This window comes from Stegodyphus dumicola, chromosome 4, assembly GCF_044657685.1.
Source record: "Stegodyphus dumicola isolate Sdum_Otavi_A_Nest chromosome 4, ASM4465768v1".
Lineage (NCBI taxonomy): Eukaryota > Metazoa > Arthropoda > Arachnida > Araneae > Eresidae > Stegodyphus > Stegodyphus dumicola.
Genome location: NC_140771.1, coordinates 244,450,443 through 244,467,690, shown reverse-complemented (window position 1 = coordinate 244,467,690; position 17,248 = coordinate 244,450,443). Strand labels below are relative to the sequence as shown.

The following is a 17,248-nucleotide window of genomic DNA, read 5'->3' as shown; positions in this document are numbered from 1 at the left end:
TATCTCGGATAACGATTGCTTGTGCTTTCGGGTTACTATGCACTTCAAGACCCGTCTATCCCTATCAGCCAGCTTTGACTTTCGACCACTGTTGTGCTTTGAAGACGTCGTCTTACCCTCTTTCGTGTACGCTGTCATAACGGTTGATACCATACTCCTTGCACACCCCACAAGGTTTGCTGTTTCTGTAACCGATGCTGCACTTAAACGTGTCCAATTATCATTCCTCTTTGGAACTCTGACAGGTCTGACATTTTAATTTCTCACAGACAGTTCGATAGAAACATGCAACGCAGGTGACTGCTGTTCAGAGACTGATACCTTCTTCTTCACGCTCACTAGGTGGCAGACTTCTGTTGCAGGTGGCGCGGCTGTACGGCTGATCTGAAATACGTCATACTTTTTCATGGGTGTTCGCATTATTTCGTCCACCATCTGTATATATATCCTTTATAGCTTTGATCATTTTTTCAAATTTACCACTTAGTTAAAAAAATATAAATCTCTGCCCTGGAACACCATTCTCTTTCACACATCTGATTATTCTACATGGAACAAAGCTTTAAAAAAAAAAAAAAAAAAAAAAAAAAAAAAATTAAAAAACAGTATTTTGTGAGGCTAATCTCCCTAATAATTTCCTGCATTTGTTCATCATCAAAGAAACAAATTCTGCATACATTATTAAACTTCAAATAATTGGTGCTGATGTTGATAATTCAGATTCAGTCTATACTTTTTTTCCTTTGTCATTATTAGATGTTACTGGTTACAAAAACAAATAAAATCTTCTCATTTTCCAATAGTTTCTTATTCCATTTCAGGCTTTTCTTGGACCACTTATTTATTTTGTGTTTGTGAATATGCACGTGTGTACTCACAGCCACTACAGTGATTTCTACCATCAGACGCTTTGGAGAAGATGGAATTAAAATATTTTAGTAAATTTTAGGCAGCTTTTATATAAAACTAATTTAATTTTATTTCAAAATTTTTTCATTATGAAGAACACCTTTTACCAACTTGCCTAATTTTGTTTTAAAATTAGCCTCACTATGCAAAACATAAAAGCAACACAGAAAATCTAAATTATGAAGAAACGTATATAATACAGGCATCAATTTGTGTGATTGAATAAGATGTATTTGGTTGCAGATAGGCAAAAAATGTGTCAATTAAATAATAATGATGTTTCAACATCAATAAATAAAACAATTGATATTAAGCTAACCAAACAACATTATGGCATAATGGGGAGCATTGCAGCTACAGTTTTACGTTTATTACTGAATATGAATTAAAAGAATAAGAGTCATTGTATATATAGTTTGCTATTTATTAACCAGCAAATGTGTTTGAAAGAGTAAGTAAATCTTTAAAAAATATATATTCATAAATATAACTTTTTTGTCATTAGTTTAATTTTTTTATATTCACTGAAATTTAACCACAAAATTTGAAGCCCCTAAAATCTGCTATCCTAGGTGGTGTCCTATTTAATCTATGCATAAAATCCCTTTGTGGAGAAGATAATAATGTGCTTGCCATATTCTGAAGAGAGAAAAAAAACTCTGCTTACATTTTACTGAGAACAAAGGAAACTGCAGTATGGTGAAAAATGCTAAATTTGAGCTTTGCAAAGCTTAGATATAACCTGGATTGAATAAGTCTTCAGAATAGAACTCAATACAGTCAAAAGTCATTAATCCGGACTCGTCGGGACTTCGATTCCGGACTCGTCGGATTATCGATTTTTCCGGATTATAGATCATCAGTTTAAATCTCGTAAGATGGCATGCAGAAATTCTAAAATTAAAAATATGAAACCGTAATTTATGAAATAAAGAACAATTATGATCTAAAGGGTATCAAAATTTACAAAAAAAAGCTTAATATTTATTTGTTTACTTTATTAAACATTTCTTTCAATGTAAGTTGTTTAAGTTGCTTCGTTTTATGTGATAATACTTTCTCTTTAATTCTATAAACAGACATAATTTCTTGTTCAGTTACAAAGTTCCGCTGTTCAAGTCGCCGTAATTGCTGTGCCGAGAATACCGACTAACTTGTCAATCGAAATTTTTTCGTTTTCACTAACCTCTCTGTCACCTTCTTCATGTATTTATCCATTTTTTGCAGCAATTCCACTTTTTGTTTGATGGACATCGAAACATACTTTCGTTTTGTAGATCCTTTGGGAGCTCCAGCATCGGAAATTCTATTTGACATAATCGAAAGTTCAAGTTTACTTTTATAAAATTGCTCTTACAGTCTGCAAAAAATAATAAACCGGATCCAATTCGAAGATTAAGGAACAACGCAATCATTAACATTAACTGAAATAGATAATTAGATAATTTTTGCTTATACCGTCCGTTATACATAAAACGCGCACGCGAAAACGTATTCTGCACTTGCGCACACGCATATGCGCAGCCGTAAAGGTCTTACGCGCACGCATAAACGCCTATGAGCATGCGCAGAAAGGTTTTAGCTTTGAGGTCCGGATTATAGATCATTCCGGATTATGGGTGTCCGAATTAACGACTTTTGACTGTAGTCATACAGTTTGAATACATGACCACATAATTACCAGAGAAAAGTCTTACTCCCACAAATAAAAATAACTGGCAGTAGAACTGAAATAAATACAGAAAAATAATCTCAGTCTTCTATTAAGAATTCTTAGCAAACAACATATTTGTACCAATTGTGAACTTTTTAATCACTGTCTGTTTCCTTTAAGAAAGTATTTGAAAATGGCTTCTGAAACCAATAAACAACTACTGACTCATACGTAGGTATATAGATTATACAAATAGGATGACATTTATAGATCGTGATTATTATACCTTGGTATGGTTTTACCACCAAAAAGAGTCTCTTATTCAGCTGATACAATCTACCTTCATTTTCTATAATAATTTCAGAAATCATTTCATTTATTGGAAGACCTCAGAAAGATTTTCAATAGTGAAGTTGAGCTAAAGAAAAATACTTTTTTCTTGTTCACTGAAATATACTTTAGGCATACACACATTGTTTAGCAAAGTAATATTAAAGATCAATACAAATATCAGTTAGAGATTTTAATTACTGCATCTATTAAATCTTTCATGCATAGATGGTTCTATGGTTTAACCTTTCTGGTAAAAAATCTGAGAATTTTTCAGTTGTATATCTAAACAATAGGAACTTTAACTCCTATTTTTGTTAATTCAAAACACCAAAATTAAAAACTAATATGAATCTATTTAAAAAGATCTGACCTTAACAAAAAATGACTGATTCAAGTGATAAACCTCTTTATAAATTGAATATTATACCATTGATCATTGACTGAATATCATTAATCTTTATAAATTGAATATTATCATAGATTGTATCATGTCATAGATTATATTATATCATAAATTGAAATACTGATAGAAATAAAAAAATAAATACTTATTTACCAAAATTATTTCTACAAATGAGCACTGTGGAAAGCTCTACTTACTTCATATTCAGATGATATGTTACTGAATTCAGCATAACGAGAGATTTAACGTTAGGTCCATTCTCATCTGAACAAAGTATCAAAGCAGGATACATAGAAGTACTGTGAGAAATTAAGAGGTCAATTCTGTAGAAGAGAAAAATATGTTAATGCTCTAGTTTATAAAGATGAAAGATATGAAAGATAAATATAATGTAAAAAGTTTTGAACACATATATATATAATTTAATTTCACATACATTTAACACTTTATAATCATATTTAGCATGTCCTAGTCACTATTGACCTCAGAGTTTCACATAACTTTTTAAAAGGATGAAACAAAAAATCAAAGAAGATGGGTAAGAAATGAAAACGAAAGACCACAAGCGGTATTACATTATGCACAAATGGTGCTGCAGAATCTAAGGGATGGCATTTTTTGGCAGACATGAGACAATTGACTCATGCCCAAAGTCAATCTGGCATAGGAAAATACACTCATGTCCATAAATTAAGGATAATTCGGAGTCACGCGGAAATCGAACTCTAAAATAAATATATCACCTGTAAAATCACTACACACATCTTCAAGCATCATATGCAAATTTCAGGAAGTAACCAGATGACACCGATGGTACGTCACAATGACGAGAGTGTAAGAGAGTGATATATAAGGAATACAGGCAAAGAAGTAAAATTGTTCGCAGGCGCTTTTTATAAGAATTTCAGTGCAATAACCGAATAGTTATGACACAAAGGACGCATTTGGATGATTTTCTACGCGGTAGAATTATCGGCTGTCTGGAATGTGGGCGTACCCAACTGGAAGTATCAGACGAACTTAAAATTGCCCAGAGTGTCATCTCCAGGCTTTGGCAACGATTCCATGATGATGGTAATGTGAGTAGACGTTACAGCACAGGTCGCCCCAGAGTTACAACGCCGAATGAGGACCGGTATTTGGCACTTACTGCCAAAAAAAACAGGCGGAGCACAGCCTCAGACCTGTCTCGTCAGCTCTCTTCAGCCACTGGTACGACAATTTCAAGGCAGACCGTGTACAGACGCTTAGGGCAGATTGGTCTATATGCTCGTAGACCTGTCAGATGCTTACTGCAACTCACTGTCGCCTGCGGTTAGCCTGGAGTAGAGAGCATGCATTGTGGACACCGCAACAGTGGGTTTGTGTGATGTTTTCAGACGAGTACAGGTTTAGCTTGAAGTCTGATTCTCGTCGGACTTTCATATGGAAAGTTCCAGGTACCCGTTACCACCAAGGAAACATCACTGAACGACACCGTTACGGTGGTGCAGGAGTGCTCGTTTGGAGTGGAATTATTCTGGGCCCCAGAACTGACCTGCATGTTCAAATTGGAACCATGACAAGCAAAATCTATCGGGACGTCATTCTGGAACAACATGTACGTTTGTTTCGGGGCGTCATGGGCACACAATTTGTGTTTATGGATGATAACGCCCGTCCTCACCGTGCAAACATCGTAAGCGAATGCCTTCAATCGGAGGATATCACCCGTATGGACTGGCAAGCATTCTCACCGGACTTGAATCCAGTAGAGCACGTGTGGGACATGCTTGGCCGACGAGTTGCAGCCCGTCGACCTCCTCCTACATGTCTACCGGAACTTCGGAGTGCATTGCTTTTTGAGTGGTGTAATATCTCCCAAGATCAGATCGATAATTTGATACTCAGCATGCCTAGGCGTTGTACGGACTGTATTGCATCGTCTGGGAGACATAGAATGTATTAACAATCATACCAACCACGTAATATTGGTTTTTTGTAAATAGGTGTTTTTTGTAATTTGCTCCAGGGAGAAAAAATCGCTAATTTTTTTAATAATATCAAACATATAGCATCTTTTTTTGCTCTTTACCTTTTGTTTAATAAATAAGCTTTACAAATAAGTCAAATTTGTTTTGCTTCTAACTCTTCCTTTGCCTGATTTTGCATTATCCTTAATTTATGGACATTAATGTACTTAGCAAAAATGCTACAATGTGTTTCATACTCTAGTTATGTACGTGAACCACATGAAACAGTATACAACTGTACAGCATATTTGTCCATATCTATTGAAAAATTAAGTCCATCAGGACATGCTGAACCTGAACAAATCTGAAGTTTGTAAAAAACCAGCAATGCCTCGCATTCAGTATCTTGGGGCGAAACAGGAAACAATTAGTAAATGCGCAGTCGGGAAATCAACTGAATACGTCCAAGAAAATAATATACAATATGGGATCTGACCCTACTGGACAGTACTACGTGCTACACTATGACACAAATATACACAATGGAAACAGGTAAAAGAAATTACAATAAGCAAAATTACATGCGAAAAGGTTGTCAAAACTTGCAAACTTCAAGCATATTATAAAACCTTTGTACAGGAGTTGAAACTCAGCAGTGAAACAGCAAATCATTTACTTTTGGTGGTTTCAAGATTTTGCTTTAAGAAATCTATAACAAAATCTGATTTACAGATGAATTACAGTTTTATCTCAATGCGTATATGACGATTCCCAAAACCTCATATCAAGACAAGAGATAATCAAAACGTAATGGAGGTAAAATATGAAAATGTATGTATTTCGCAAGCAACTTTCTTCATGTTGAAAGACTTGGTTACTATGCACTGTCTCTCAGAGCTACGTAATCTGGTTTTCAATTTCAAGTCACATTATCAGGTTTTTAGTACACTATATTTTGGGTGGTTTCAGAATGTCACCACTAGAAATCCAAACTTTCTAGACAAAAACGTCGTTCATAGATGAATCAAAGTACTGCATTAGTTTGGATATGTCAATTCCCAGAGCATTCCTATATAAGCAAAAAGTACCAGCATTATCATAAGGCTGTTGTTCTCTATCCACGGTCAGCAGAAAACTGATGCTCTATGAAGCTACATCGAGTGTTCCGCAAAAATTTACCTATACAATTAAAAATTCTCTAAAAGAAAAATCAATGCAATGTAAAATAATATTTGTATGGAACTGCGATCGACTAACACAAATAATATTTAAACTTTGCCTGTGATATCATAAATTTAATACATGCCTAATTGTTATGAACAATGCCATGCGCTAGACTGAGAAGTATTTTTTAGACTTTGTGAACTATTTATTTTTGAACAAAAGGTAATCATTTTTTATGCTGAAAGCACTTTTGAGAAAGAACTGAGGTGTTCAAGTGGCCAGGACTTATTTGAAGCGATAATGTCATATTTGAATGCATTTCAAGGGATTAATGTGTTGATAATTGTACCGACGGAGCAGAATCTATAACAGGATTAGTCAGAGGATGTGAGGCTTTAGCAAAAATAATCAATCCACACATAAAATCCCAACACTGTTTCTTCCACAAAGATACACTTATCAAAAAGACAATAAAAAAACATAAAAAAGTAGTACTTCTGGATCAAGCAGTTTCATGGTTAGTATTATTAAAAAGAGACTGATGAAGAACCGTATTTTCAAAATTTTTATCCATAACAAAGTTATTTTTACAAGTAATGTCTTTTTTCTTCATAGCGCCCTTGATTTCAAAAATGATGACAACTGTTCTTTTAAAGTTTATGTTGTACTAAACCTCAGAATTTAGTGTTGTTCTCAACTCCAAAAATGAAATAATAGCAAATATTGCTAGGTATATGCAAGTCAGCAATGCTTTTGTGAAATAAATACATAGCATGAAACTCGCTACCTTCCCGCTACTTCCTGGAATGAGTCATACCTACACTGTGAGGAGGGCTGTGACCGTGTTATTTCTCCTTACTCATGCCATCTTTGAAAAGCCATCTGATTTCCTCTTTTCAGGTATGCTGAAAGGTAAATTCTACAGGAACCACAGCACTAGTAGAAAACATTCATGAAATTCAGCTTCAGACTGGCAAACAGCTAATGCAAACCTTTAATAAATGGGATGTTACATTCAAGCATGTTAGCACGCCAATGGCCACCACTTTCAAAAACCTCATATAATCACCAATGTGAATCCATCTATAATTTTGGTATTGTTCTGCTATCGGGAATTATTCAGAAATGTATGAATGTATGCACATGTGTGTATATGTATGTATGTATGAAGTAGTCATATAGTAGGTAAGTTAGAATTAAAACTTACTATTTACTTGCTTTAAGTTATTTTTAAAATTTTTTATGTAGTATCTAAGTATTTTCTGAAAAATGAAATTATATTTTTAAATATATATTTGTTTTTTAAAAATTGTAATTAGTTCTTTTTGTTTCTTATTGGTTTATATGGATTATGTCTAGTTCTTTTTTAGTTTCTTTTTATTGATATGCATATTCGTGTAGGGGAGGTTTCTGTAGACAAGGGTTTCTAAAATACATTGGTTTCTAGATTATTATTTTTATTATTTTTTATTATTTTTTTATAAAAAATTAATTTTTTAAAAAAAATTAATTTAAAAAAAAGTTTAATTCTTGACTTTACTTGCTTGTTTCTCAAAAGACTTCATTAGTATTTTCCTTTTTGAACTTTAATTCTTAAATGGTTATTTCTAAGGGAGCCTCTTTATTGAAATTACTTTTGGTTTTGACTTTTACCCTTGCCTGCATGAATGACGAAACAGGAATTAAATGATTGGAGAATTAGGTTTGGAGGCAACTTCCCTTTAATAAGTCTGTCTAGTGCCTACTCAACGGTCATTCACATATGCATTTTTAAAAAAAAAATGTTTAATTTAATTTTAATTTATTAAATTAGTGAATTTATTTTCATGGATTGATTTTGCACTTGATTTGCTTATGCTTCTGAATTTAAATGATATTGTAGATTAGTTCGAGTATTAAATCTTTTATATGTTTGCACATTTTTTTAAAAATTATTTTGGCTTTTTTTAGGATTTAAATTTGCTTTTTTACTTTTATACGTATTTGTTAAAAATTAAATTTTAATTTGTTTAAATTTAAATTTCATTCCTTGCAGCAATGGCGCAAAGAATATTTAATTAAATTTGTATTTAAATTTAATTTGTTTAATTAAATTCAATTTATTCTTATGAAACAATTATGTATGTATGAATGTATGCACATGTGTGTATATGTATGTATGTATGTATGGTATGTGCATATATATGCATATGTTATAAGGTATTTCTCCCGCTTTCCTAGCGTACCTTCGTGATGTAATGGCCAGCACACTGGGGCGGTATTTCCAGAGGTCCGTGGTTCGATTCCCGGCGAAGGCGTTTGCTTATTTTTCATCACTCCAGCTTTTCCAATTAACCTAATGTCTCTACAATGTATGCATGCACATACATTCGAGATTACATATATACATGCATGCATAATACATTTCTGGATCCAGTCCTAATAAAAGAACAGTACCCTAATTTCATTTCCAGTAACTACTTTTCAATAGTTAGAAGTTACTTTTGGTTTTGGCATTTTTTGCGATTTAAGATCTTTTTAGCAGATTTTTAAACAATAGTTTAAATTACTATTTAAAAAGTCTTTAAATTCTGACATTTTTTTTTTTTTTCCCATTCTTGGTTTTAAATTGAATTTGTGTTCCTTGGAGATTGTACATGGAAAGTTTTCTTATTACAAATTATTATTAATTATTAGTTTATATATATATATATATATATATATATATATTGTTTCAAAAGAAAAAATTGAATTTAATAAAAATAATTGAATTTAAATAAATAAAATTTAAATACAAATTTAATTAAATAAAATTGTTTCAAAAAAATTGAATTTAATAAAACAAATTAAATTTAAATAAATTAAACTTAAATACAAATTTAATTAGATAATTCTTTGCGCCATTGCTGCAAGGAATGAAATTTAAATTTAAACAAATGAAATTTTAATTTTAACAAACACGTATAAAAGTAAAAAAGCAAATTTAAAGCCAAAATTAAAAAAAGCAAATTTAAAGCCAAAATAAAAAAAGCAAATTTAAAGCCAAAAAAATTTAATAAAATATTTAAAAAAATGTGTAAACATATAAAAGATTTAAAAGATTTAATTCTCGAACTAATCTACAATATCATAAATTTAAATATATATATATACTCTTTTTTTTTTTTTGCCTAAGGGCTTAAAATTTCTACTTACACCACTTATTTTAAGTTAATATATATGTGCTAAGTAACAAAATATCTCATCATGATATAATAATCATGCTACAGTATATATGCATGATATAATAATCATGCACCATGGCAATCATGCTACAGTAAGAAGTTAAAAGACAGTCTCACTCTATGTGGTGTTTTATGAACTATTTTCTTTTTCAGAAAACATGACTTTCTATCTTTATAAAAATTCTGATATTCTTAAACAATTTACTTCCTTTGACAACTCATTAAAACTGGTACTTTCTGGTAGCACACACGTACAAAAAGTTGCAAACTCATTGGCATCTTCTCGAACTGGCAAAAAGCTATCTTTATTATACTGGTTATCTTTATTACTCCCAGCTACAGCTCTGCTCATAAATAGTTTAAAAAAATAAATAAATAAAATAAGAAATTTCCTGAGAAGAACAAAAATTCAATATATGATTGACACTTCCCTTCTTCAAAGTTGACAAATGCTATTCAGTGAAACAACTCTTTAATTTAAATCACATAAAATTAAATTTATTTAAAGCATGTGTGTACTAAAAAGAATATGTTATATGCGTCTATATTTGTTGGGTACTGTCATGTATGTGCTAAAAAGTTAGCCAAAAATATGGTAGTTTCCAAACTTTAAAAATCAAATAGCTGTAGATAATTAAAAAGTATCTTTTATTTCTTCAATTTAAATCTTATTCTGTTCAGGACAGTTTTGCAGTAAATGCAGTAATTTTGCAATAAATATGCAGTAAATTTGTGTTTAAAGTTTTTAAATGTTAACATGACATTCAAGAATAAACTTACTGAGGCCTTCAAAAAATCCTGTAAATATTGACCTTTTTCTTCGGCAGAATGTCGAAAAATACCAGGCTTATAATGCGAAAAATCTAGAAAAAAAAATATAAAATCATAATAATTAAAGAACAAAAACAAAAAATCAAATGAATTAAATTAGAAAGTTCTGATAAAAAATACTAAAAGTATCGAGACTGCAATGATACATATATAATAAAACATAAATATTACAAACAAAGTAAACTCCCATAATGCAAAGATAAACTGAATTTGAGAAGAAATTACTTGAAATTCATGAGCAAGGATGTATAATTACAGTTATAAAATAATGTAATCAAAATTTTTATAATCAACAGCAAACAATCAGCAAAATATTTTCATTTTAGAACACTACTTATTATATCCATAGCCATTTAAATTTGATAAAAATGCAGAGACGATACTAACAATATTTGTTTTTCTTCATAGCTGTCATCTATTTACATCCATCTTTATTCTCAGTAAATTTGACAACATATATGATAGATTATTAGTTCCATTATAAATAATTTATTATATAAATAATAAATAAATGACGAGAATGGTATAAATACATGGATGACAAATTTTAAAATATTGCTCATATAAACATGAACATATATAAAAAAACTAATAGTAGTTGAGAATACGATTTATATATCAGACTCCTGAATATAGAATATAATTTCCTTTAATTATCTTTACTGTTTCTAATTTCATAAAATTAATGGCTCTTATGAATTATTATTAGTAGTAAAATAAAGAATAAAAAATTATGAAAAATCAGTTTAATTCTATCAGCGAAATCTTTTACTTGAAGGTAAAAAATTTCATATTTTGATAAGCATATGCACATATTAAATGGAAGGAGACAACATGTTAAAAATAACCATTTACACAAACGAATTTCCACTCTCTCATAAATTTTTCTACATATTTTAAATCATGACTCTTAATTTTTACAGTCAGAAACCCTAAACGAAGCAATCTTCTAGGCCACTGATGTAAACATTTCATAGTTTTCATTAAAATGTGAAAACTTTGTTCCGTTCTACACATACGAACTTTTTGCACATACAGAAGAAAACAGCATTTTAACTAACATTTGAATTTGACTTTCGGGTTTAAATTTAAATGGAGCCTGAAATAAGACTTCCAGTGTTTTAATTTATTTAAGAACTAAATACATTGAAATAGAAATAAAATTATTTAAATAGTGGAGGCCAATTTATAGGTACATGATAGCCATTTTAATATATATGTTGGTGCCACAGTGGACACAGTACATTTAATCAATAGTTAAGAATACATACCAGAATGACAAAAATGGTTTAAGTGAAAATGACAATTTTTTAAATTTTAAGATCATTTTCATAAAAAGTTTTGCAGAGTGAATAATGCGGAACTAATTCTTACATACACCCTCGCTTGGCGACAAATTTCTCGCCAAGCCATATTACTATCTAAATTTTTTGTTTACATTTCAAACTTTAAGCTTAAATTGTCTCCAAAAAACGCGGTTTTCGCACATGCAAAAACCACGTTTTGAACACACAATTTAAGCTAAAAATCCGAAACGAAAACAAAAAATTTAAATAGCAAAAACGTAAAGTTTCTAACCAAAAATATTTGACAAAAATCCATGTTCACAGCGATATGTTTTAACTTAAAAAAAAAAAAAAAAAAAAAAAAAAAAGTACGAATTGCACAATCTAGGCAGCGAAGGAATCTACGAACTACGCACACCTCGCTTTAATAAATTAACATAACAACAATAAATTTCAAAGAATACCATGTACACAGCATTCTGTTTAAACTTTAAAAAAAAAAAAAAAAAAATCTACGAATTGCACAATTTAGGCAATGCGCACAAATCAACAAAATAAACTAAAATAAATTACAAGCAATTCAAATAACAACATAAATTCATAGTAAAAAAACAATGAACACAACATTCTACAAAATAAAAACAATAAAATAAAATGCATTTACCATAATACATACGTGAATAAAATTTCGCCAGTCACACAACGTCTGTGAAAAGTGCCACGATCTTGCTATATCGCATGTCTTTCTGAGATTCAAAATTTCGAAAGTAACGATAAAAACTTCCTCCAAAGTTAACTTACTACACGAAAACCACGATCCAAATCTTAAACTCCGCTGACAGCCACATACTTTACTAGCAACCATTTGACTGCAAACCCACACAAGTCTATCAGAAATACCATTCTTCGTCCGAGTTCTCATATCAGCTCCGCATTTCGTACATGCCAAACTCTGTTTTAAAAGTCCTGACTCCCACAGAAATTCCCAAAATGCACTTCTATCCGCATAAACACACCCGTGAACAAAAGACTCGTTAACAACTCCAACATCGTACCTTTTAATACTAAATTTACTTTGCACATAATCTAAAATATGCGACTGAAATCTTGCCACCACGTCTGCCATTGCAACATTCAAAACACGCACCTCACGAACCAACGAGCAATTAAACCACTGCAGCAAAAGAGTTAAGTTTCAACGTCAAAAGGTTTGCCATACAAAAACATCGTCCACCAAACCATCCCACAGCACGGAATCGCGGCATAAACCAGTGCAGAACACATATCGCCACATTTGGTGATCTTAGGGTGCATATAAGAGTAGAGCCAATAATGCAAAAAGTTTTTTTAAAATCATTTAAAATTTTTCACTAAAATATCTCAATTTTAAGAACTGAACTGTAATGCAAGTAATGCTATTTTAAAATGTTTCACTGGCTCATGTGAAGAAGTCCATCATAGTTTACTTTCAAGCATTTATATTTTAAGCAAATAAGATGTTTAAAATTATGAAAAATATATTCACTCAGAAATCTGCTGTCAGTAATAAACATTAATAATTGTCAGTAATTAACATTTTGTTAACTTTATCTATAAGCCAGAGGAAATGAGATCACAAACCAAGTTTTCAGCTGCCCACTGATGATTTAAATAAATTTAATTTATCATTAATCGCAAATAACACTTGCTTCCTGTAATACATTTTTAATATAAATATACAAATAACAAACTGTCAACAAATATTGTTTTGTAAAGAATCCTTAATTTAACTCAGGAAAACTGCTTTTAGCAATATGTTGTATTACTTATGTCTACCAAATACAAAATAATTTTGTGACCAATTAATACATAAGTGACAGTTATTATTAATAACACTTTTTAAAGAAAGACACAAAATAAATAACAAAAAATATACTTGCCAGGGAATGAAGGGACGAGAACTCTTGCACCCACATTATGAAGGTAATTTGCTAAATGGCCAAAATCTTTCCATGAACCTGGAGCTCCATGTATAGCTAAAACTAAAGGACGAGATTTTTCTTTAGATTCAGATACTGTGCCTTCTCCTGTATCTATATATGGAACATTAAACGTTAAACCTTCTTTCGGTACTGTTCGAAATCTTTTCTCAGCTTCCCATTTTTTATATAGTGATCCACATGTTTTAATAATTACTTCACGTTCTTTGTAATTTTTCTCAGAAATTGAAACACGATTAATTCGGTGACTATTCATAAAAACATTATATGAAAATTTCGGAAATTTTTGAAATAAAGAAATTAGTTTACAAAGACCCCCTTTCATATTTAGATATAAAATTCACAAAAGCATTTAGTTATTATTTCACTGCTTTTTAGATAATTAGAATCCAAACTTCTGCATAAATCCTCTATTTTAAATTGCAATAAACGAGTGGGAAAATCCACAGTATCTCTCACAATGTACGATTTTTCTAGTTAGCTAGTTTTTAATTGGCTAGAAATACAAATGATTTTCTTTAAGAGGAAAGAGTATCAGCGCATTTCCCCGCTTCCTCAAATTCGAAGAAATAGAAACTTTGAATTTCGGACTAAAATGAGAACTGAACTTTGCATCTTCTTCTTCTCATTGAGGCTTGATACTTGCGCGGTACTGAACGATCTGAAGCATACACCAAAAATCAAATAGATGAGATTTAAAGTTTGTGCAGCTTTTTATAAACCTTGAATAAAAGAAAATAACAGAAAAAACTTATAAATTTAGATAAAATGAGATTACAGCAAACAGCCTATACGTGATTCAATTCATCTGCAGGTGCTTTCTAACATTAGAGTGGTGGATAAAGAGAGGTATTCTGACTTCGCCTTACACATCCCAAAATAGAGTTGCTAAGCCAAAGAATCTGTAAGGAGAAGAATGAAAGCTTCCATAGACGCAATGTAAACCTGTTTCGCCTCTGCGCCGCTGTAACGAAGAGCCACGGCTATGCAGTGAAACACCAGCGCAGGGTGAAATTTAAACAGCGCAGTTCGAGGAGATAGTAAATTTTTTACTTTGCAATAATTCAAAATGTTTTATTTTCATACATTTCTGGAGTTTTATGAGCAAAAGGATGTTAGTTGGAATTTTGGGACGAATTATACAAATCCTGTCCAATTTTTATTTCAATTTAAACAGCGAGCCGTACGAAGACAAAATTTAAATGAAATAAATTTCTTAATTCTTTTCTTCTGTAAACTTAAAAAGGGAGGGAAACACATGCCATACAAAACGTAATAAATTTTTATGGATCCATAGTTAAAATTTTACAGTGAAATTTTAAAAGCAAAATTTGCAATAACTAACTGCAACAGAAAAAAATATTTTTAAAGACAATTAAAGGCACCCCTAAATAAATTGAAAACACTGAAATACATTATAGTTATCCGACAACAACTTTAAAAACAAATTACCATGAAAACGTTTAGACAATTATTTGGAATGACCATTGTGAAAACCAAGAGCAAAGTTTTCACCCAATAGCCAAAACCATTTAATTTACAGCATTACATTTAAAAAGGCCTTTAAAAGAATTTCACATAGCTAAAACCAAGTACCTCTGACTACAACAACAAAGAACGTTTTCGAACAACGTGGTAAAAGATTGTTAACATGGCCGACGGCATGCTGCATTCTTTGATGCTGCTTTGTTGCCTCCTGATGTTATTTCGCACATGCGCAGTGAGGTACGGAGGGTGGATAGCTTTGGAATGGTTTGCCCCTTTAAAGTAAACTTCAGGGATATACATAATGTGTCTCTTCGATCTGACGGAGCCACATTTGCCCCGGGGAACCTTTACTTCTTCTCCTTAGAGATTCTTTGGCTAAGCTTTCCTGAGCCTTTTTATTTCATTCGAGGAGGAGCAAATTCTCGTGGTATTACTGAAGCGGAAAGAATATTAAAAGCGGATCATTTAGTCATACAACGGAATTTTACTTGATAAATCGAATTTAGAAATTTTAGCCTCGTGATTAAGGACGAGTTCTGTTAAGGCGGTCAAGGTCGATAGAAGAACAACACTTTGGTAAACAAAGAGATAAAACCGGGGACTCGTTCGGCTGTTACGTCGCAGAAATACACTCATGGACCTTATAAGAGATAGACCAACCCAGTGGGCGGGACGTGCGTCACCCAGATGTCGGCAAGAAAGAGTAGGGACGATCTGGTTTACTTTAACACTGAAACCTATGGCGTTTGTATCACATAACTCTTTTTAATTATTAAATGTGATACGTTGTATAGTGATAATATTGAAAGCCACAGTTTTTTCCAAATAAGATTTATTATATCTCATTAAAGCACTTTTTGCTGCATTTTTTTTTCACGCGTAATTCTTGTGCAAACATCTTTACTTTGGTAAAACGGCAAAAACTTTAGGCACAAAATTTATGAACTTAATTTTGCGTACAAATAACGTAAAATTAAACAAGATCTGATAACTTTTTTTTTTTTTTTTTTAAATTTAATGACCATTTTCAGGCAGTGATTTTCAGAACTATAACATTACAAAACAATCATTTATTTGATTTATATCATCATTAACTTATTAACATTAAAGTGGAATATTTATTTTTGTAATTTATAAAATTCGCAGCATAAAATTTTCTGAGTGTCATAAAGGGTAAAAAAAAAAAAAAAAAAAAAAAAAAAAAAAAGTAAAATAAAATCTAGAAGCAATTAAGATATTATATTACACCCAAAAGGAAACTTTTTTTAACGTTTTGTGTGTTATTGAATATCATGTTCTTCACCCGTAAACCTCATACATTTGAAAACAGCATATCTTTAGAATTTCCGCACTGGAGATCAAACTGTTATTTTCCGTACAGTGCTCTCTCTCTGAACTCGTTGAGTTTTTTAATCAAAAATTCGTTAAAGTTTTACAAGATATGAAATAGATTAAAACAAATTCGAAATTCGGCCGTCCAGATGCCCATGTTCAGGTGGAGGATTACATTATTCAAAATTTGATGGCTCTAGATACCGTCTTTTTTGTCACAGTGCGAGAAACATACATGTATTCATGCAGATTCTTCATTATTGAATTTCTTTAAATATAATGCAGGGCGATAATATTTGGTAACAACAATTTGCAAGGAGACACAGACATTTATAGTAAAACAGCGCAAAATGCCGCTTCGAAACAAACAGTCTTTTACCGTTAGTTTGGGCTAATAAATTAAATTAACAGTAAATAAAAAAACACTTATGCAGAACTAAAAATAAATTTAAAAAATAATCACTATAAAATACAAGCAAAATTAATTATTAAGGTTAAATACAATTTTAATATTAGAATTAAATGTATAAAAATTATTAAGGAGTCAAAAGTGTTTATCACTATGATGCATTATGAAATATAATTGAAATAAAATTCCTTTATAGAAACTGTGCTATAATATTCATCTATAATTTTTAAAAAAGCAGCAGAATTTAGAATTTTAAACAAAACTTTCAAAAATTCGTTTTTAAATATTTTAGTATTTTTTACTTA

At 31.1% G+C, this 17,248-nt stretch overlaps 1 protein-coding gene across 1 annotated transcript in view; it reads right to left on the bottom strand.

Moving 5' to 3' along the window:
- Positions 1-13,970, bottom strand: part of LOC146997847 (uncharacterized) — a 45,430-nt gene extending 31,460 nt beyond the window's left edge. Inside the window, exons 1-4 of the mRNA XM_085814415.1 lie at positions 13,655-13,970; positions 10,399-10,481; positions 7,275-7,351; positions 3,497-3,622 (exon numbers count right to left, since the gene is read on the bottom strand). Of these exons, the coding sequence (XP_085670541.1) occupies positions 3,497-3,622; positions 7,275-7,351; positions 10,399-10,481; positions 13,655-13,970 (602 nt within the window). The remainder of the gene's footprint in view (positions 1-3,496; positions 3,623-7,274; positions 7,352-10,398; positions 10,482-13,654) is intronic.
- Between the last annotated feature and the right edge of the window lie 3,278 nt (positions 13,971-17,248).